At 42.1% G+C, this 21,217-nt stretch overlaps 1 protein-coding gene across 3 annotated transcripts in view; it reads left to right on the top strand.

Annotated features, from left to right (window-relative positions):
* LOC136784862 (very long chain fatty acid elongase 1-like) overlaps positions 1–15,702 on the top strand; it is a 36,904-nt gene extending 21,202 nt beyond the window's left edge. The window contains exons 1-8 of one of the 3 annotated variants that reach the window (XM_066745778.1): positions 12,971–13,612; positions 13,691–13,952; positions 14,238–14,289; positions 14,384–14,574; positions 14,664–14,744; positions 14,907–15,069; positions 15,200–15,339; positions 15,441–15,702. In XM_066745778.1, the coding sequence (XP_066601875.1) occupies positions 13,887–13,952; positions 14,238–14,289; positions 14,384–14,574; positions 14,664–14,744; positions 14,907–15,069; positions 15,200–15,339; positions 15,441–15,605 (858 nt within the window). In that variant the 5' untranslated portion in view covers positions 12,971–13,612; positions 13,691–13,886 and the 3' untranslated portion in view covers positions 15,606–15,702. Of the gene's footprint in view, positions 1–11,560; positions 13,613–13,690; positions 13,953–14,237; positions 14,290–14,383; positions 14,575–14,663; positions 14,745–14,906; positions 15,070–15,199; positions 15,340–15,440 lie in introns of those variants that run through there. The other 2 variants (XM_066745779.1, XR_010824504.1) reach the window with 2 other exon arrangements.
* The last annotated feature ends 5,515 nt before the right edge of the window (positions 15,703–21,217 follow it).

Here is a 21,217-nt window from a genome sequence, read left to right as displayed (position 1 = left end):
TAAGGCAAGGGGGGTTGGTTTCAACGGATCATCTATACACAGTTCGATTAATCTGGCTGTCTTGTACCATCCGATTAATTTCATAATGCCAGGCGCGCGCTATTTGGAAGGCTGTATATAGTAACTATATAGCTAGTAAATATATGTGTGTATGTGTGTGTGTGTAGGAGAGAGGGAGAGTTTTCTCTAAAGATGGATGATCAGAGTTTTCTTGACGATGAACCTGCGTGTTTTCTCGCAAGCTCTTTTCGCAACGCGAGAAAGAATTTCGCGTTCAGACACGTGAGTTCTCGCGGCCTGTTTTCCCCTAATTGGGCTTCGTCGAGTCTTAATTGTGGGTAAGAAAGGCAGGGGCAGGCAGACGCATGCATGAGCATCGAACCCGGCTAAATAAACGGTGTTGGAGGGAACGTCTTTCTCCTTAAGAGGCACGTGCGCCAAACGGATAATCTATGGTGTCTAGCGCAGCGTCGTGTCGCGAGAGTTCTCCGCGCGCCTCTGCGCGTCTATAATACACACATACATAGAGAGGCGCCAATGCGACGAGGAATACGAACGCGCTTATTGGCGAATTAATGCTCGATACTGCGGGGAGAGTCTCTCATGGCGTTTCCTTGCATTTATCCCCCCTTCCCCCCCTCAAGCATCGAAGCCTAGCAAAATTACCGTACCGCGTTCCACAGGACTAATATATATATATATATAGGAACGAACGATGCCACGTTTGTACATGTGCGAGAAATGACGTCTATTGCCGACACATCGAAGACAGTTTGCCCGCAGCGATCCAAACCGCTTAATCCAATTCTATGCCTCGACATTTGCTTGCGTTACCTAACGCAAAGCTGTTGCTTCAAATGTATGCATTTATGTGTGTTGCTTGTGGTGGTTTATATATATATATATATATATATACACATCTCAACCATAACCAAGTGAAACAGCCGCTCCTGCAATGCCGTCAATGTTCGACGACCAATCACCTCTCTCTCTCTCTATCTGGATTTTTCTTCAGTCTTCTGCTGCGGGAATCGACGGAGAAAAAATGCTCCATCTTATATATATATATACGAAAGTTGGAAGTTGCGGCACAGGAAACAGCTAATTTCGTCTCAGTTAATCGACCTTGAAATTTAGCAACGCTATCTTTCTCCGCCGAGGACCGATTTATTTTGCCTGTAAAAAGGCTGCCAGAGATAACAACCGATCAATGCAAGAAAATACAAAGTGCCTTTCAATTTGAGACGCCGGCCCGAACCGATTGGTTCTCTCCGCGCGCACCTATTCATTAATGCGCTGAAAAAAGCGCTAGATGCAACTCGCGGCTAGCCTCACCGCGACTAATCACTATCAGAAATACGAGCATTATAACGAGCACGCTCTTATAATTACCTCTGAGCCATTTAAGCGCTAACGATGGGGCTAATATTATCATATTCACCGACGAAGAAATAACGCTAGCTTCCACGTATATATATATATATATATATATATATATATACATATAGAGCTATATCCTTTGAAAATTTATCTGTATTTTTAGAATCTTACATATGTATATATAGACCAATTGCAGATGGTAGTTTCTTATCGAATCAAAGCTTTCGCAATTCTTCATTAGCATGCTTCTCGAGCGAATCTATGGTAAATCCACTGGGATATTATATGAATCGGACCTCGGGGCCTCCGTATTAAAATTTAATCTACAAATTGCATCTATGAGCTACCTTTATTCTATACAACTGCCGGCAGTCATTCATATTTCAAACTTTCTTCCATGTGGCTACCTGATGTATATACCTATAGTATATATATACGGTACTTTTGGACTTTTCGATACAACTATCTGAAACGAGAGTACTGGTTCGCCAACGTGCAAGCTATATAAAACCGGTGGCAGGCAGGAGCAGAAGAAGAGGATGAGGAGGCGTGTGCAAGAAACCAAGAGGAGTTACGAGATGCAGGCTCCGTTAATTCATCTGGATGTGTCAGACCCGAACGCGCGTCCTCTACGTCGCGCTTCCTTTTGACCCGCATTTATCGCTCGCATTTCTATCAATCGATTTCACCAACCGTTATGATTGATTTCGATTCGTAACTGCCAATAAATATCTCCGTAGATTCCAATCAGCGTATACGCATACATTGCATGACTCTGTGCGAACTCTATTATATATATAGTTGTTCATCGACCATTTAACGGAATATACATATATAATGTACTCCGAAGGAAGCGTGCAACGATTAAGGCAAAATTAATGTACAGGCTGGAGGATTAAATTATATTAAAATTGAATATATCTCGGGAAAAGAGGTAGGGAGACTGCGAATCTATACGAGACACAACGAGAAGGGGAGTGCTGAAGATAAGAATGTAGGAGCGACCTCTCTTTTTCATTCAAGGAGTCACCGCGGTGGTTCGAAAGCCGAAGGTCTGCGAGAACAATGAACAATTTTCTGTGTATATATATATATATATAAATATATATGTATATAAAAATAGTTGGGCTATATAAACGCAATTACGACCTATTTATCGTGCTACTTTGTTTGGCTTGGAATTTCCGAACCATATAATTATCATTAAGTTCGTTGCATAAATTTTCTCTCGGATTCGCGTGGAATAGGAATATTCCCTTCGACGTGTATATATAAACACGGACTTTTGCAACAGCCTCGAATACGTGTGTGAGCTAAAACCGTGATGAATCGAGAGACGCGAAGCGTGGATTATTATTATATCGAAGAAAGGAGAAAAAATACTGAATGGACAAGAGAGTCGAGAAAATTCCATCGCGCACGTTAATATTATTAATAGGAAAAGAATCACACTCGCGTGACACAATCAAAGATTTACTGTTAAGACGCTGATTCCGCTGACAGGACTCTTTCAGAAACTCAATCGTTGTCCAACAATACTAATTACTCTGTCAACGTGAAATCCGTCATTTCGACTTGTCGCGTTTGAATCCCGGAATGAAAAATGACAGGCGAACGTTGGTCAATTAATAAATACATCGATACGTTTCCCCCATCGTGCACGCTCGACATATGTATTATAGTATACATGTATCTATAATCTATCGTCGATAGCTTATCGCTACGGAGTTTGTTCCGTAATTCAAAGTATTCCTGTTTGGCTATAAATTTCATTGCTCCGATAGAGCATGGGTAATGTTTATGCAATTATCGTACGTGGTTGTGTATAAAGAGTCAGGCGAGAAGGGGCAGAGGGGGGAGGGGGGGGGGGGGGTGGTAGTGGTGGTAAAACCGTGCTAAATCCGTGCTCATGTGAGCTTTGTTCTCGCTGAGTGGCAAGGAATAAAAATGAGGGATTGGCAGCTATGGAGAGCGCGCGCGGTGACGGTGTTCGGACACTTGGGACAAATCCGAGCGGGTGTCACTTGCTGCCGCACACGTGTGTATTACACGCCGCGCAAACTTATATACATATATATATGTAGGATACGCGTCTCGCATGGCTATTATAATAATACACTTATATATATATATATATATATATATATACGAAGGCGTGTAGCACGCGCTCGACGAACGAGCCATTGGGACGATTACATTAGTGGCCGATGGCTATCGTTCTGTATACGCACGATTAAATTGATTTATGGTTAAGCGTTAACGGCGGCGTTTATTTGTACTCCGTATCGCGACCCGAGTGGGTGAGACCCGCGTGGAATTCGATCGTATCGCTCGACAGATACGAGATCGACTCTCGTGTCGAGCCGAGTTTTTCTTTCGCAGCTCGCGTCTCTGGTCGCAACTATATGAATACATGTATATAAAGTACACGTGTATACAACGATGCGTGTTGTAGGTGGCCGAGAGAATTCGCACGATTTCCATAGAAAATACTATATATGTGTGTGTGTGTATAGTCACATGGTTGTATGGTGGAGAAGCTTATTGCTAAATCGCGACGTCGAGATTCGGTTGCGAGTAGACGAAACGATATAGACGACGATATCTGGAATCGAGACGCGAGTGCTAAAGGTGACGCCGCGCCGCGGCAACGAGCAGTCGGTTAATTGAGAAATAATCGGTGAACGCTTGGCCTTTTTGCGCGCACTCCAATCCTCTTTTACGAGCTACGGAATTTTCCTCTCCTTGCTCCTAGAATTTGCAATCCTCGAATGCTACGAGATCTCGCGGCTATTAAATCTCTGCTCTTATACTCCTCCATCGTTCACCGTATATATATATATATATATATATATACACCGCCTGTCCAACTCTTATAATGGAAGCATAATCTGCTCTAATTAATTCGCCGAGTCTGCATGCTAAGCGAGCAAACGGATCTCAATATGTTTTCACTCGAGCGAAATCGCACGAGACTCGATCGTGCTATAATATTTTATTTGCTTCTTTCGCGTTATAATACCGATCTCCTCTACAGATGTTGCTTGGTCCAATCGCTCGACGAGATTTTATCGTTCAACACCCGCCGGAGAGCTTCCGATTTTTATTCGTCAACCTCGCACTTTGGCTCGTATCGCAGTAACCGGTAACGTATAACCGCGTTAAAAGGATGACGTCCCGGATGTTCCTACGATTACGATATACACGCCCCGTGAGGTATATATATATATATATATATATATACGCGATGACGTTAGGATCATTCTCGCGGTGGTCGTGCGAAAAGTCGGTAGACAATAACGTAATATCGTCCGAGCACAGCTGCTCCGAGCTTGGTATGTGGCAAAGAACGGTAACGGCTTCGGCGACCGATGAGCAGCCATGCGCGTCAAACTCTTTGTCATTGCATTCTGCGTGCTGCAGCGAGCCTCGTTTTTTGCATCCCGCTGCAACCACTTCCATGAAGCACCTGCGATCCGTAAACGATCCATTCAAAACACAACGCACAGCTATATATACATATAGGCTCGTATTCCTTTGCCTATAGCTATAGCCCGCGTTTGGACTCTCTAAAATCACAATATTCCAGCGGTCCGACGTTTCTTTCTCATGCTACGCACGCACTTGGTTGATACGCAGTGAAACAATATTGTTGCATCTTCGCTGGGACGCCGAGTGATTTAGCCGCACGCTCTCGAGAGCTTCGTAGACACACTTCGAGCTTGCTGCAATTGTGTTATAAGCTTTATATGTATAAGTTGGATTGTGTGGAAAGAATGGGAGGGGGGATGAGCGTAACGTTAACGAAGTTTAGTTTAGCGCGACTGGCACGGGAATGCAGGCCATTTCGGACAGTGGAAGAAAACGAGTATCGATTCATACGCGTTATTTCCTTACATACCAGCGAGAGCTCTCTATTCCAGGCCCCCTGGCGATTCCCGTTATTCGAGCTAATTATAGTGGCAGCAGTATAATGTCGCGTCTATCCTTTAAACAAGTGGAAAATTATCCAACGCGCTGCTTGGCTTGCGATCTATAATAATAAGGGCGATTGTTTCTATATATATTAAAGAGAGGAGGGGACAAAATTTTTAGTGTATTATTGGTATGCAAAGTCCGCGCGAATGATAATTGGTGCTGAAAAAGTTTGGAGAATTAGGAAAAGATTTGTATATATGGTATATGAGGTTGTAACAGGATCAAGGCTTTCTCGAAAGACATGGTACGAGACTCGAGAAACCATGCAGGCGATCTCGTAACGTGCCAAGCTCTGTTTCAGATTTGTCTGTATATAATTAAGGAACTGAAAAACTAGCAATCCGTGGTGCTACGGCTGTACAGATATAATTATAGTTAAAGGTTATATAATTATAGTAAAGTTATAGTTACAGACGCCTTGCATATAGAACGTACCATACGCGAACAGGACTTTGAGATAAATCTTGAGTCGAGCGTGTCGCGCAATGCTCTGATATCCGCCATGTAAATGAATTGCTCGAACAAAACTTAATCTGTCGTTGAATCTTAACTATCGGTACTGTTTCGAACATTACTCACCACCCGATAATTTCAATCATAATGCTACTCGCGAGATAAGTATTATCCTTCAGGAGCATTTCGCAAAAATCCCTTTCTGTGTGTACATATATATATATATCTCATTCATTATGATTTTATCGAGCCTTATCTCGCGTGCGAAATTTTATAACACACGCTTCGTACCGCGAAAAATGAAGCTGAATAGAGTGGATATAGGCACGGTGTGCGAGGATCGCGAGGGAACGCGCGTGTTAATTCTGCAGGAATGAAAAGCGTCTATATATATATAGGAGCAGCTCATCTGACGAAAAGGGCGCGGGACGAGGTGCGACGCTGAGGAAAATTTAAAGTTGCAACGGAGCCGAGGAGTGCATGTGCGACGGTGACGCGCGCGCTGGCACCGAGAGACGAGAAGCAGGAGCGATAATATAGCTGCAATAATTATATCGTACGGGACAAAAGATGTGGGGCGTCGTGCGAAAAAGCCTGCGCGCGGAGCGGAGCGACCAAAGAAAGCGACCGACGAGCATATATATAATATCTGCTATCGTGCGCGCGCGCGCAAAAACAGACCTGCCAACAGGTTTTCAACTCGGTAGCCACACACCGTCCCTCCATCCTCCCTTCCGCTACAATGAGGAACGCCGTCAGAAAATCCGCCTCTCAATCTCCCAGCCGTCGTGCGAAATCCGAGACGAATATCCATGGTGGTAAGAGCCTCGAATGTTAGCGCAAATATGCCGATAAAACAGCTCCGGGCATTCGACGTAACGAGTTAAAGCGTCGATTTAGGGGAAAACATCGTTGCTGGTCGCCCGCTTTTTCATCGGCCTCTTCGACAGCCATTAAACTGCAGGGTTGTATAACGCGCGCGACACTGCCCGCTCGTCAGTCCACTCCTATATATATATATATATATATCAGGTATACGTGTATAGGTACCGAACTGGACGAATTCCTCGAATGTGTTCTCCACGCGTATAGCACGCTGCATTTTTTTCCACTGGATTGCTTATCGTGTCATTTGCTGCTCACTGCAACAACGAGTCGATATATCGTTGGCTACGTTTCGTTTTTCATGTATTTAACGTGCGGCCGGAACTATAGGGATTTGTAGTTTTGCTTCAACGTAGAAAGGATAAATCGTAGGAGAGGATATGGTAATGTGGCAGGAACGTTCCTGTAACGTGGAGGTGTAGCGGCAGGTGTCGCGCGTTCGGACGATTATACTTATAGCAATCGCGTGGCTTTCGCGGGCTTTTTTCTTTTCTTTTTCAAAGAGCCGTGTCCCGTAGCACTCTGGCTCGCGAAAGGAAACGTGCATCTGTAATAAAGATAATACGCGACGCTTCATGAATGTCCCATTCGTCATTTTCTGACGCCTACGCATGAGGAATGATCCGGCTTAACGTGAAAGAGAAGTGAAAAAAGGCCATTGTCCGCGAATTCGCGTCTACAATGCATCGTGCCTATATATATATATATGTGTGTAGCTAGCATTGATTGTTCATTTTTATGCAGCGAAATTTATGCGCTTTATTTCGAAGCGAAGGCCGTTGGCTGTATCGAAGAAATTATTAATGCTTTTAAAATTGCTCGTGTCCAATGAACGTGAATCCAAACGAAACTTTACCCCATTAACGCCCATCCGTGTCCGCTTCTTAAATTTCGACAATCGCTATCTCTTTGCTCGATGGGATTAATGAAGCAGCAGAAAAATTATTACGCTTATACCTGGCACTAATTATAATTTGCATATTGTGTATACATTACACACGACTCTAAAACCAGTTTTTCTTTCGCGTGTATCATTGCGAAAGGTGCCCACTGCGTCTCTTTAAAAGCGTTCTATACCCGCGTGTGCACCGCGTATACACACACACACACACACACACACACACACACACGTATTATACGCGATAGAACGACAACTCATCGTTGCCTTATTGCCATAACGATATATAACGCAATTACTAATTAATTGTAGTTGTTTGTAAAACATTGTACGAGGAAACGGATACTAATTTTTTTAGCCTCGCCGCGCAAGCTCCACATGCGTTACTGCTGCAATCGGTATACTCAATTAAGGATAAACAGGTCTCGCGGGTCTCTGCCAAAACTAGGTCTCGTCAAGGAAGTAGCTTGCGCGTTGCACGTGTGCAGTTTGCGTTCCAAGATGTGTACCTATATTCCATATGTCTCTCCATTAATAGGTGTATACGTAAGCCTCCAGGGTGGGCAAGTTTCGATTCATTTCTGCAATATATGCGCGTGTGTGACGTTCCATGGGAAATGGCGCTCGGCGAAACGAGCAATAAACACGTGCAGTGCAATTTTTCGTAGCGCGACCCGAATCGGTACCAACCGCGCGAACGCTCCCTCGGGATGGGCCTCGCGCGCGTCCCGTGGAGTATACGCGAGCTGTCACGTAACTTTGTTAGGGGGACCTCGCCTCGCACTCACCCGGGGGACCGAAAAATCAATCTCAACTTTGACGAGAGTGACTTTTCTATGAATAAACGGTGCACACACAGGCACTTATCGTCTATTTTTATATGCAAGGCAAAATCAATTTTTATCCCATTCGAACCACAAAGTGCTTTTTCCAGGTCGATTACACTTTTTGCGAGAACGTGCATGGGTACGTAACTTATTAAAAGTTTAAATGCAATTAACTTTTCAAGTCTTCGGCCAAAGTCTCGGAACACGACGGGGGATCGTTCCTTGAATCCAAAGTAAACCGTCGCGGCGGTGCTTTCGAGAGAAGGAAAGTCTCTCTCGCGGGGATCCATCTACCGATCGTCTCGCGAAACAAACGCAGCGGTCGCGCACACTTGCCGCGAAAAACGAGGAAGGAAAGTGAAAGTATCGAGGAAACCTTAACATAATGTTTCCACGTCTGTCGAGGATTGTCAAGGTTGTCGGAACAGAGAGAGCGAGGCTTGACCGTTATGTTATACTCCCTCTCGATCCGCTCGCTCGCTCGCCAACACTTTTTCCGTATCATCCAGATAGCGAGCGCTCGACAAACGAATCCACGAGTGTAAATCCCATGCCAGTCACGCTTATTCCTTTATGAGAGTGAGAGAAAAAAAGGAAAATGTTGCTACATGTCCTCTGATGCTTATTTTATCCGCGGATGTATCTACGTGGAGCCAAATTATCAGCGAAAAGAAAATATGAGAGAAAATTTGCAAAACGAGATTATAGATCGTATGTGCAGAAGAAACGCGCGTGACCTCCATTTGACCTTCCATAAAGATGCATCGACGATCCTTGCGTCGAAGCGGACAATTGGAATAATCAGAGAACATCGTTGGGGGCTTTGTATATATATATATATATATGTATAAGAACGCTGCAGCATCCATTTGCATCCACAAAATATACATAATCGCGGATTAACCTCCGGGATTCTGAAAATCTTTGAGGCTAGCGCGCGCTTAGCGTTGTCTCTCTCTCTCTCGCGTGAGCCAATCGTGAAACGAAAATTGCCGTGCGTCCTCGAAGATCGATATCTGTCTATAGTTAAGTCTTTTTTCTCTCTTCCAGAGGGTACGCAGAGTCATTTGAATTACAAACATAAGTGCTATTCTGGGAAACATTGTATCTTCGAGGAAGTAACGCGAATCTCTCACGGATCTCGCGTTTGCTCATCTCTCCCCGGGATCAAGGCTTGTTTCAAGGACTTTGATAGCCGTTCAGGAGTCTGCAGCATTCTTTCCCTCTCTTTCTCTTCGTATCTCTATTGCTGCGCGATTGATGCATGGCTTCTGGTTTGTATACAAACTTGGCCGCTGCAGTGTCGTTTCGAATAGATCGAGCGTTTCTGGTGCACCTAAAAGCGCCATTGCACTGGTGCATGGGTGTATATACCGTGACACCGTATTGGTGGACCGGTATAGTATAACGCAATTGGATACCATCGGTGGCCTCTAACTGAAGAACATTGTGGTGCAAACGCGTTTTGTGGATGCTTGCCACAGTATACGGAGAGGCTGATGGAGTTGCGGAGGATAACGGCATATATTCTCCCTTCCACCCGTCTCGACGTCATCCTGCAATTTACTTGCAGAAATCTCCAGTCATGGCGCTAGTGGACGATATTATATCTTCTCCGGTAAAAATATGAATTTACCAGCGGTCGGCAATAATGCTCGGCGGCCAACCTCTCTGTAATCTATCTCTTATTTCTATTTTCTATCAGCAGAGTGAATATACTAGCATATTCCAGTTGTTTCAGTGATTTTAGGGGTTTTAGCTGCCGAACATTGATTTTCCTTCATTCCTCAACTTTCAATAGCTCGTTTCTTTAGGCTCTCTTATTAGATTTGGTCTTTATCATCGCGTAGATGATATTTATTGAATTATAAATCTGATTTCGTACATGGTTTACGTCAAGTAACGAAAAATAAGTGGGGTGTCCGTGGCACCCCTCACGCGCCTATCTACGTAAAAAGAAAACACGCACCTTTTGGCGGATCAGAGTAATCTTAATTTTTTCACGTTTTATGATCATTATTTTAGAACAGAGTTTGTAGGCTAGTCAACATCATTTCTCGTAGATTAGGTATTTCTGTAATTATTTCTGATGGTAGGGAAACAAATGCTGCATTTAAAAATCGATGAGAGCATCAGCGAAAAGAAGGCATAAATTATTGATTGATCAAATAGCGCGCTCTTACCGTCAGTGCTATAGTTCGCAATTGGCTAGCCAATCAACGATCACATTGCCCTAAAGTACATACTACTTGCCCGCTTATTGGTCGCGACCAATTATCATTTCTTTCTCCTCGTTGCTGCACTCGTCGCTGATTTTCTGATCAATCAAGCGCACTTTTGTCTGTAATATTTCCGTCAATAATTGGCTAGCTCAGCGGTCGGAAATTTATACTTTTTAGCAATGTACTATTGTTGCTAATAGGAAATGTTCATTAGACATTATAGTAAATATCTGACAGAGCTTTTAACAGCGGCAAAGGGACATTTCCGAAAATTAATCGGTTCTCAATTCCAGATTAATCTTTGCAGGGGTACAACTGGCTTGTAAATGCAACTAAAAAGTCCCTAGATGAATTGGATTATCGGTTTCCGTAGAATACATATATGTAAATCGGAATGTTCTCATTGGTCAGCGTTAGTTCAGGAACTTACACTGATTGGCAAAAGCACGAGTTAGCATACATTTTTGATTAAAAGAGCTTCAAATTTTATTATTCAAGATATTTTTAATGAAAAATGTATACCAACTCGCGCTATTTCGTCTTGAATTTACTGACGGTGAAAGTCTCTATAACGCGGTTCCTAAACGCATCAAGAGACGCTATACGGTATATTCGCGATCTCAATCGACGCTACTGCCGCCTATAAGAACTAGTGGAATAGGAATATTGTATGATGACATGTGAAAAGCTTTCGTATTTGTGCTTGTATTATAGCATATTATTCACAATATGATAATAATCCACAAGAAATAATATATTTAATTATTTATTTGCTTTTATTTAACGTTTTTTGAAATTTTGTATAATCCCTATTGCTTCCGCCACGTTTGACGTTACTGCACTGTGCTGCCATCTGAATTCACTTGGGATCATGAAATGCGACACCATAGGCGAAACCTGTGACACAGATACGGCTGACAACCTTCTTTCCCCTCACCCTTGTAGTTTCAACTCCGCAAAAACTTAACCTCTCTCCGGGTACTTACGTTGTATCTCAATGCGTACACCTGTTTGTTGATTATTTTTTTATTAATGAGAATGGATTTGTTTTTCTATACAAATGTGTGCCACGTTTGCAAAGAAATTTTACCATTGAAACAACTGAAAAGATGTAGTTCTTGTAAATTGATCTATTATTGTGGAGTGGAACATCAAAGGTTAGACTGGCCAAAACATAAACAACTTTGTAATGCTACTTGTAAGATTTATCAGAATAAATTAACATTGCCTTTCTCCAAAAGTTATCATAATTTAAGTCGTCAGGAATGGGTTGGCAGACAGAGCAATCTAATGTTGCTCGTAGCAATAGAGATGGGACGTAAACTTTTACCATTCGAAGAAGAAATGTTCAGGTTTCCAAAAGTTTGTATGATTTGTTTCGAGAGAGACAAAGAATTGCTAGAAGATTGCTCAGATTGTTTAAACGTAAGTTTTTGTAAAGGGCATAAGAAAGATTGCGTACATCATCCATGCGATGCATTAAAACTAAATTTCTTGTCAAGTTTGGCCTTACTATTGCACGAACCTAAGGTGCCAGAATTAAAAGAGCCAGATGGGAGTAGTAAAAAACTAAAGTATTTTCCAGAAAATATGGCAGACTACATAAAATTTTATGCTAAAATTAATAATAATGACGAATCGGTGTCTGAGAATGTAAAGCAGTCGCTTTGTAGCGAATTTTTGACAAGGCCTTTATCATTTATCTATTCTTTACAGAAGATACAGGTATCCGAAGAATGTAAAAATATAATAATTCACATTGTAGGTGCCAATTTAATAGAACTGTACGGTCAGGAATGTTGGAATCTCATATTCCATTGGTTGCCATTCTTAGCATCAGTAGAAATTTATATGATAGGTCCTGATTTACATTCAATCTCAAACTGGGACCTGAGTTGTGAGAACTCTTTGAATGACAAAAAAAGAATAAATTTCTTTTATCTGAATGTATTGTATGAGAATTTTAGAGAAAATAGACTGTTCAAAAGTCCAAATTACATTGTTGGATATAATCTAGGGCTTCACGAGAACGTGAATTCAGAGAATAATAGTTGGAAAAGATCTTTGCAATTGGCTGCAGGTCAAAACTGTCCGTTTTTTTTAACTGCGTATAATTATAAAGAAGCGGAGGAGGAAAAAGCTCGCATAAAGGCTATTTTAAGCACTAACATCGACCCTGTGTACTGTGAAAAAAATCCATTCTGCAGTTTAAGGCCTCACAGAGATTTTGAAACTGGGGGTGTGTATTATCAGAATCAATATTTACTTATTTATGCGAGTTTACAAAGCAAAGGAGAAGAGAGGCAGTAAAATTTACAAAGTTACACAGGCACACACACACACACACACACACAAGACCTTGATCCAGTCATTTTATTTGAAATCTCTGCCTTATTCGGTATCAACTCTATTTACTAAACAAGGACGACGGTACAAATTAGAATAGCGTTTTGTACATATCTTGATTTACCAAGGAAAGGAGTAACGAATTCCTGGCACGTCAATTCGTACGGGCTAACTACGTTAAACGAAGGAATCGGATGATCCAGTTAGGAGAGCCGCATTAAATTCCTGAGGCCAAGGCAGGAAGTCAATTTGTGACTACCGTCCACCAACTCGGGTTATGTTGTATAGCTTTGTATGTACATGTATGTGGGCTAGCTAATCCTGATTCAAATGACAGCACACGGGGAAGCCATATATCTATACTGCTCGGAGTACACTGGCTCGCAACTATTACTGCAGACACTGCACGGACAGTGCCGTGAAATCCCTATTGGGGATAAGGTACAATGCCCCGAAGCGAAAAAGCTTTTAAAGTTTTGCAGATTTCAACGTCATTCCTGCCTTTTGTTGAAAAAAAAAAAAAAAAAAAAGAAAAGGTCTCACGTCCATTACCATTTATTAATTTTCACATGTCGAAATGTAACGATGAAATCTTTATTTCATTCGTGGGGGATGCAGTTATGGCACGTACTTAGCTAGATCTCCAAACTTCATTACACCACTGTATGGAAGAGCTAATGAGATATATTTAAAATTTATAGGTTTGAGGATGGAATGGATATTATGATAAACAAGTTGGAAATGGATTCATATAATGCCGCGTCGGCGCGCTACGGCACTGAGGGTGAACTGCGTTAGGGTTGCTTTGCGCGTGCACCGCGCATTGTGGCTGCAGTGTACTGCTACTACAAGAGGGAAAGGTAACATCAACTTGTCCTGCCGAAAGAATCAGCCCGAATGTCAACGGACGTTTATACGATCGAAGCTCAGAATGACAAGAACTTACCAAGCTATGACTCGCAGGTGAGCTTCCTCATTTCTCTCTTTAGCCATACCATGAATGAATTTGTTAAAGTCTATAACGTCAAAGAATTCTCTATTCTTCGTTTTGCGTTATCCATGTGTGTGTGTGTGCGCGCGCGCGCGCGCTCGCTCTTGTATGTATACATATTAAGTTTTTCGGGTTACTTTGTTGCCGCATGGAAAGCAGTCGTAAAAGATGTAAAGCCGGTCTATTTTTTGATATTTGACGTTGTTGAGATTTCCCGTTCAATGGAGTGTATCTTTTTTTCTTTTTTTTTTTTCTAGCAAGAGCCGGAGCCACGAGATTTATACCAATACCTTATGAATGAAATATCAGGTACAGTTACAAGGCATTCTCGTTCCTGTTTATACGAAAATATGGTAGATGATGGATAATTTGTAAACTTATTAATATCTCTTCTTTGCCGCAGATCCTAGAGTCGCCGACTGGCCATTAATGTCAAATCCGCTTTCCATTTTGATCATTTTATTTTTATATCTTCTTTTCGTGCTGCACATCGGTCCGAATTACATGAAAAATCGTCTACCTTGCTCTCTTGTTAATATTATGATCTGTTTCAATATTTTCACTGCAACCGGTAGTGGCATTTTAGCTTTTGGCGTAAGTCCTCGTCATTGATTATTATTGAGAGAAATTAGTAAAAGGTCTGTTATATAAGGCTGATTGTAATTTTTTCCTTAATTTTTTAGATGCTTACGTCCGGATATACGACTAGTCTATCCCTTGGTTGCGAGCCCGTTGATTTCTCTTATAATTCCGAATCTCTTAGCGTAAGTATAAAAAACAGCTGCTAACGAGGGAAAAACATGCCACACAACGCAGGTTGAGCGATAATAAAATTATAACAATAGCGAGATCGCGTCGATTATTAAATTTAATAAGTGCAACGATACCGTGAGCTAATATTCAGCGCTTTGCTCCTTCTTTCACAGATGGCGCGATGGGTCTGGTGGCTGATGCTTCTGAGAATTTTCGAGCTTAGCGATACAGTTATATTTGTCTTTAGGAAGAAGCAAAATCAGTTGTCCTTTTTGCACATCTACCATCACTGCATAACTGTGATCCTCGCTTGGATTGTATGCAAATACGCGCCAGGTGAGAATTTCGTATAAGATCATTTCAAAGTGTCAGTTATGCATATGCATACCTCGGAAGATCTTGCAATTCTCATAACACAATGAAAATGCAATCGAAACGGAAACAGTACTACGGATTTTATTCATAGGTGGTATGTGGACTTTCATCATGATCCTAAATTCGGTGGTCCACGTCGTCATGTATTCGTACTATTTACTGACTTGCCTGGGGCCTTGGATGCAATCAAAAATTACCCCCTGGAAACAATATTTAACGAGACTACAATTGGTACCAAACCTTTCTCTAGCAAAGCTCCTTTTGAACCGTCCACCCTCCCCCCCCCCCCCCTAAATTGATACAATGTAAATAAGATTAAATCACCATTTCAGCTACAATTTGTGATTATGATGATTCATACATCGCAAGCTCTACTTCCCTCGTGCGAGCCTACCAGAAAGCCACTAGCGTATTTATACATGTTTCATGAGATCATGATATTCTACATGTTTTGGAATTTTTACAAGAAAAATTATACAACCAAGAAGGTCGATTAAATATTGTGGAAGCGAATCTGCCTTTCTTCAAGTAGTACGCACTGCTCTTTTGATAATTTAGACATGATTTTATACTTTCTTAATAATAAAGTTTATCACTGAATCAAGTTTCTATGTTGTATACCTATACGTCCGTCATTTACATATATTTATACATTTTATTTGCCATCTCCGTAAGTTATGTAATACGAAAGCTATGAATTTTTGATCAAGCATGCCTGCGTAAGTCGTGCGCGGTAGATTCAGTAAAATTTGAAATTCTCTTTGTAAGCTTTGCGCTCGCATCAGAAAAGCTTATAAAATGTTCCGACAAATTTCTCATTTCACTGTATTTAATATAATCGGTAGCTCGCATGGCCAGTTGGAATTTTTGATAATTTCTTTAACGTATCTACGTACCTGATTAACATTTTACTATATGTATATAATACGCGATTTAAAGTGATTTTTGCAAAATCGTGTACCGCGCTCGAACGCAGAGCGACGAGGCTGCGGGAGCTTGCATAGCTTCGACGTTTTTCAGTTAACATAATTATTAACGCAGACATCGCGAGCTTGCGAGACACGACAGTGAAATGCCATTGGCACAAACGCGGCCGTCGCCACGCGCTCTGCACTTTTCGAGCTTTTTAATATCGCTCGTGATTATTTGAATTTGTGCCGCGTATCGATATTGCGCGATCAAATATTGAACAGTCGAACAGCGACGTTACGATGAAATTTGATAAATTTGCGGATGAACCCCGGACGGAACCCGCTTAGAATTTCGTACTAATTTAAAAGAGATTAGTTCCATATCCGGTGTTAGACGAGGATCAGTTTCCGGAAGAGGGAGGGGGTGGGTTCTGGCGACGCGAAGCAAGTTCCCACGGGGCTTAATTAATTGAACTTCATTTAAATTTAATTCCGCTCGTCCGCTCTACTTGTCAGCTACGTGTATACGCGATGCTTCTGTTGCTTCCAAGTAGGAAAATAAGAAGAAGCTACACCGTCGGTGTATATACGTGCCACTCAAATAAAACTCAACTATGGAGCTACAAACATTTTTATCCGTCGAAACTGACAGACGCTCCCATCTGAAATCTATCGGCAGAAATGGACTGCTCCTGCAAACCTACTTTCCACCATGTACAAATGTTGATTTACTCGGAATTGGCTTATTTTTTTTAAGCTCCCTCCTATATATAGGTAATGGTGCGGGGATAAGGCGGTGCCGTTAGAGGAGTGTATACCTCTACTGCATCGCACAGATACGTATATATATATATATATATATATAGCAGAGATCGAAACCCAAGTTATTCTAATAAGCAGTAAATTCTTTGCTTTCTAGCTTGAAACGTTGTCATGGACGTTAAGTGACTCGAAGCGGAAGCCCGATAGCGCTTTATTACTTACCTCGCCGTAACTCTCCATACCATCAGAGTCCGCTGATCAAAATGGAACTGATAAATCTCTCCCCTCATCAGAATCTGTGTTTTAGCGCCCCTTTTTTACGAACCAACTCACTTTGGAAATAGTCAAATGATTCTTTCCTTGGATCCCTACTTAGATTTGATTTCAGGAAGCACGAGATCGAACATTTTTTACGATTCATTTGTAAAGAAATAAGGAGATAGCTAGGGGAGGGGGGGGGGGGGTGGAAGGAACGCGACGGCCAGGCGAGAGGGGACTATTTATTTAATATTTAAGAGAGGCGCGCGAGTAATAAAAAGAATTAACTGTGATAGAAGGTGATGGTGGGATGGAGGAAGGTAGGACGAGATTAAGTATGAGGCGGAGAAGAAAAATAGCGTGCCAGTCATCTGTAAACATCAGGGAGGAAACAAACTTTTTGATTTTGGCCTGACACGTTGATTAATACGTAATGTGATTAAAGAGATTAATTACCTTTTGGAAGGCGCTCAAGTTTTAGGAAGTAACAAACGAGTGATTCACATTGTTGTCTAAGAGGTTCTCGTTCAACGTAAACACGTAAAGAGTGAGAGAGAGAGAGAGAGAGAGAGAGCACGAATCCCGCATATAAATAGCCCCCCGCCGCCGCGTAAACCCGGGGGACACTCGAAATTTCGTCCGAGCGCTTACTAAAGCTGCACGAAATTGAGGATAAAAAGATATAGAGTATAGTAGGAAGTATATCGTATATATATATATATATATATATACATCGCGCGTAGACTCTCTCCCTCTCCCTCCTTCTCTTTTTTTCTCCGGTTCGTGCAACCAATGGCGGTGGGTCCGGTTATAAACCTCCGCGAAAATTCCCCGGGCAGAAATAAAAGTAAATTAAAGCGCACACCCGCGCTTGTTTAAAATGTAACAGCCAATTACTGACCCGTCCGCCTTACGCGGCGCAAACCTCGCTACGAGATCGAGCTAAAAAGCATCGTCTTATTAAGGGATTCGAAAACTTCTCTCGCGGAAAAATAACACTACGCTTTTCTCAATATTGAGTCTTTTCGCCTCGAGCTACGTTTAAGCTTGTGTATATATACATATAGTTGGTTCACCTATACACAGCGACCATCCCACGGACTCGTTTATATCCTGTACCATATATATATATATATATATGTAGTACCCATTCGTTAATAATCGATCCACCTAATTGCGTGCGCCAAACTTTGTTCCAATTCTCTGCTTCCACCAAATCCCCCCCCCCTTTCTCCCCCTCTTGAATTTTAATAATCACTGCGCCGCAAATCTTAATCCCCCCTCCTCCCCTGTCCCCCCCCCCCCCTTCCTCTCTCTATGTCTCCTTGAACACAGCATTATATTCAAGCAACGAGACTGCCGGAAAGAAATAATCCGACAGTTACAGCCACGGTATCTATATAATGGCCCCTGCAGTTATCTTAATCCTATTAGAAATAATTATTGGCCACTTTTTCGTGTCTTTGAAAAGTTTAATCGGATTCGGTGCTGGTTAATTTCAATTTGCCGCTATATTTTTGCAATATCCCTGCAAAAAGACTTCTTTCGACCGGCCGGCATACTTAACCGTGATTTTATGAAAACCGATATAGCTACGCAGCTTAAAAGGGCTTTTAAGGTAATTTTAGGAAAGATGCTAGCAATTTTTCAGCAACGATTTCGGACGGAAGCGAGGAGCTACGATGACGAGCGCCACTCGAGATACCGAACTATATCTGTCAGCAATGCTTCTAATCCACCATTGTTCGTCAAGACCAACTTTGCACGAAATCCGGCAAAACGCGCGGAAGAAGATCTTTGTTCTTGGGGGATTTAAAACTTGCTCAAACAGTTGAATCGTGCCTTTCATTCGGCAACTGCTGCATCGAGCAACGGTCGCTCCGGTATTATAATTATTGTTGTGAGAATTATAATCGTCGAGACTCCGCGATGGACGAGAATCGACATAGATATAGTGGTAGTGGCAAATGCAGGATGCTCATCTTTTTTTGGGTTGGGGTGGGGTGGGGGGGGGGGGGGGGAGGGGGATACAGATAGTGGTATAGGTGCGCCGTGTTGCAATTTCAGTCAAAGTTGGATCAAGTCGTGCAATTAGGATGAAAAACTCTAATTGGACGGATATGAGATTGACCGTGTATATATACGTATATAGAATATAACTGGATGCGCGTTGTCTCCATTTCCGTGTCTCCGCGTCGTTCGACCTCGGGAAATTTCCGATGGCTCCCCCTCGGCCATCGAAAGCCAATGGGCGCAATCAATGGCCGGACCAAAAAATGACGTGGTGTTAAATTGCATTTTTCCAATTGGACGCTAAATTTCTTGCCATTTCTTTAAAGTGTCTTCTCCCTGCAGCAGCAGCAAGAGTCGGAGAGAAGGAAAAAGAGAAACTGTCGAGTAATGAGAAGAAGCGGCGTGGCGTGGCGTGGCGCGGCGCGATCGCCTTATTCCAGCGAATCTCTCACATCCCGTAAGAAATCTAAACAGCAAAGACATTTTGGCCTTTATCTCGTGGCGCCCTTTCCGATTCTAAGAGCCCATCTGCTTATTCATGGAATAACTAATTCTGGCCCTCCAGCATTCAAAGAGTCATTTGTTCGTCATCCGGTTTCCTTGTCGTATTTGCCATCTCGCTTTTCAAAGAAAACCAGGCCGCCATTTTAATGAGCCCGGGCTAGCAAATAGATTCACTGATATCCTTCTTCCAGCAAAAGCTCCTCCACCTTGATGTAAGGTTTTCATCAGCGAATCGTGTGAATCGTCGTATTGCTGTAGTTAAACCTATACCGGCCAATGAAAGAAGTGCGCGAGGAACGTCGTCAAACATTTAACTTAACAATGAAAGGATTTGTTCCTATATACATCCCTTGCTTAAATAAAACGTTCGAGAGAATCCCTCTATCCTCTCTCCTATATATATATATATATATATATATACGATATTCCATATAGAGCAATGTATAAATTAAATCAAGCTCCTAATGAAATAATTAGTTTTGTGCAAGTGAGTATAGTTGAATTGCAGCCAAAATTTTCTTCTTAATTTATCGAATCGTTTGGATACCGTCCAAATGTCGCGATACCCCGCGCGGTACATCCTCTCCAGCGCAGCTCCCTCGAACGCATCTCTTCGGGATTTTCCTGCTACCTTTTGGCTTTTTTTAAGCAACGACGAGAATATCACGCAACAACAAGTGGAAGTTTGTAATTACAGCTGAGAAGAGAAGAATAATCAAAGGTAGAGTAAAAACTTGGCGCGTTAATGCTGCAATTGCGACTTGGTTTAGACACTTCGTCTCTACCTTCATCTTGAGAATGCTTACGGTGCTTTCATCACCTCGTCGAATTTCCCTTTGCTCACTGGCAATTCTCTATTTACCTATTGAGCTCTCTGTCTCGTCAGAAATAACAATGAGCTCGACACAACTCCCCTGTTATGTTTTAAAATTTATTCAAATTCACGAGCGCTTGACAAAGAGTGCGGATAGGCAAATTTGCCGCATGAAAATGGAAAATTACTAAAGTGATTAAATATTTGTGCTCTCGCTATTTTTGCCCGAATCAAACTTTCCTCCACTCTCTCTCTCTCTCGTTCTACTCGTCAAAATCCACTGTCTATTTGTAAGCTCGAAGCATCGAAGATTTGCAGAAAACGTTTCATATTCCTACTTCAAGTTTTCTCGCGAAAGAAGCGTTTTATCTGGAATCATAATTTGCAGTGCCATCCTCGGCAGGTCTTTGCAGATGGAATCAAGATGGCAAACAAGGAGCTGCGAGTTTCTACGAGTCTCTCTTTCTCTCTCCTCTCTTTCGAGTTCGCTTCCGACAGCAGCCTTCTGATATCGCCTTAACTAACCATTAAACTTGCAACCCTCTTACTCGTTAACTCCTACTCTTTTCTAATCTCACGGTTAACTTTGCGATGCAACTCTCTGGCCAACTTAAATAATCGTCCCTCCATATTTATTCGTATACACGATTTACCAGCGCGCGAGCGCTCCTGTTGTGTATATACCTATATATATACACCAATAGCGTCGGCAAATCCCTCAATAATTTCCCGCCACATTTTTTCAACGAATTTTTTTAAATCAACATTAAAATAATCGTATACGCGATACGAGAATGGCCGTGGCACGGGGGATGAAATATCGCAGCACTGTAATTGATAAGTCTCT

The sequence above is a fragment of the Prorops nasuta genome, unplaced genomic scaffold (genome assembly GCF_024137725.1).
Source record: "Prorops nasuta isolate Cenicafe-Biocafe unplaced genomic scaffold, Cenicafe_Pnas_1.2 PNAS00083, whole genome shotgun sequence".
In the NCBI taxonomy this organism is placed as follows: domain Eukaryota; kingdom Metazoa; phylum Arthropoda; class Insecta; order Hymenoptera; family Bethylidae; genus Prorops; species Prorops nasuta.
This window is presented reverse-complemented; position numbering and strand designations above follow the sequence as displayed.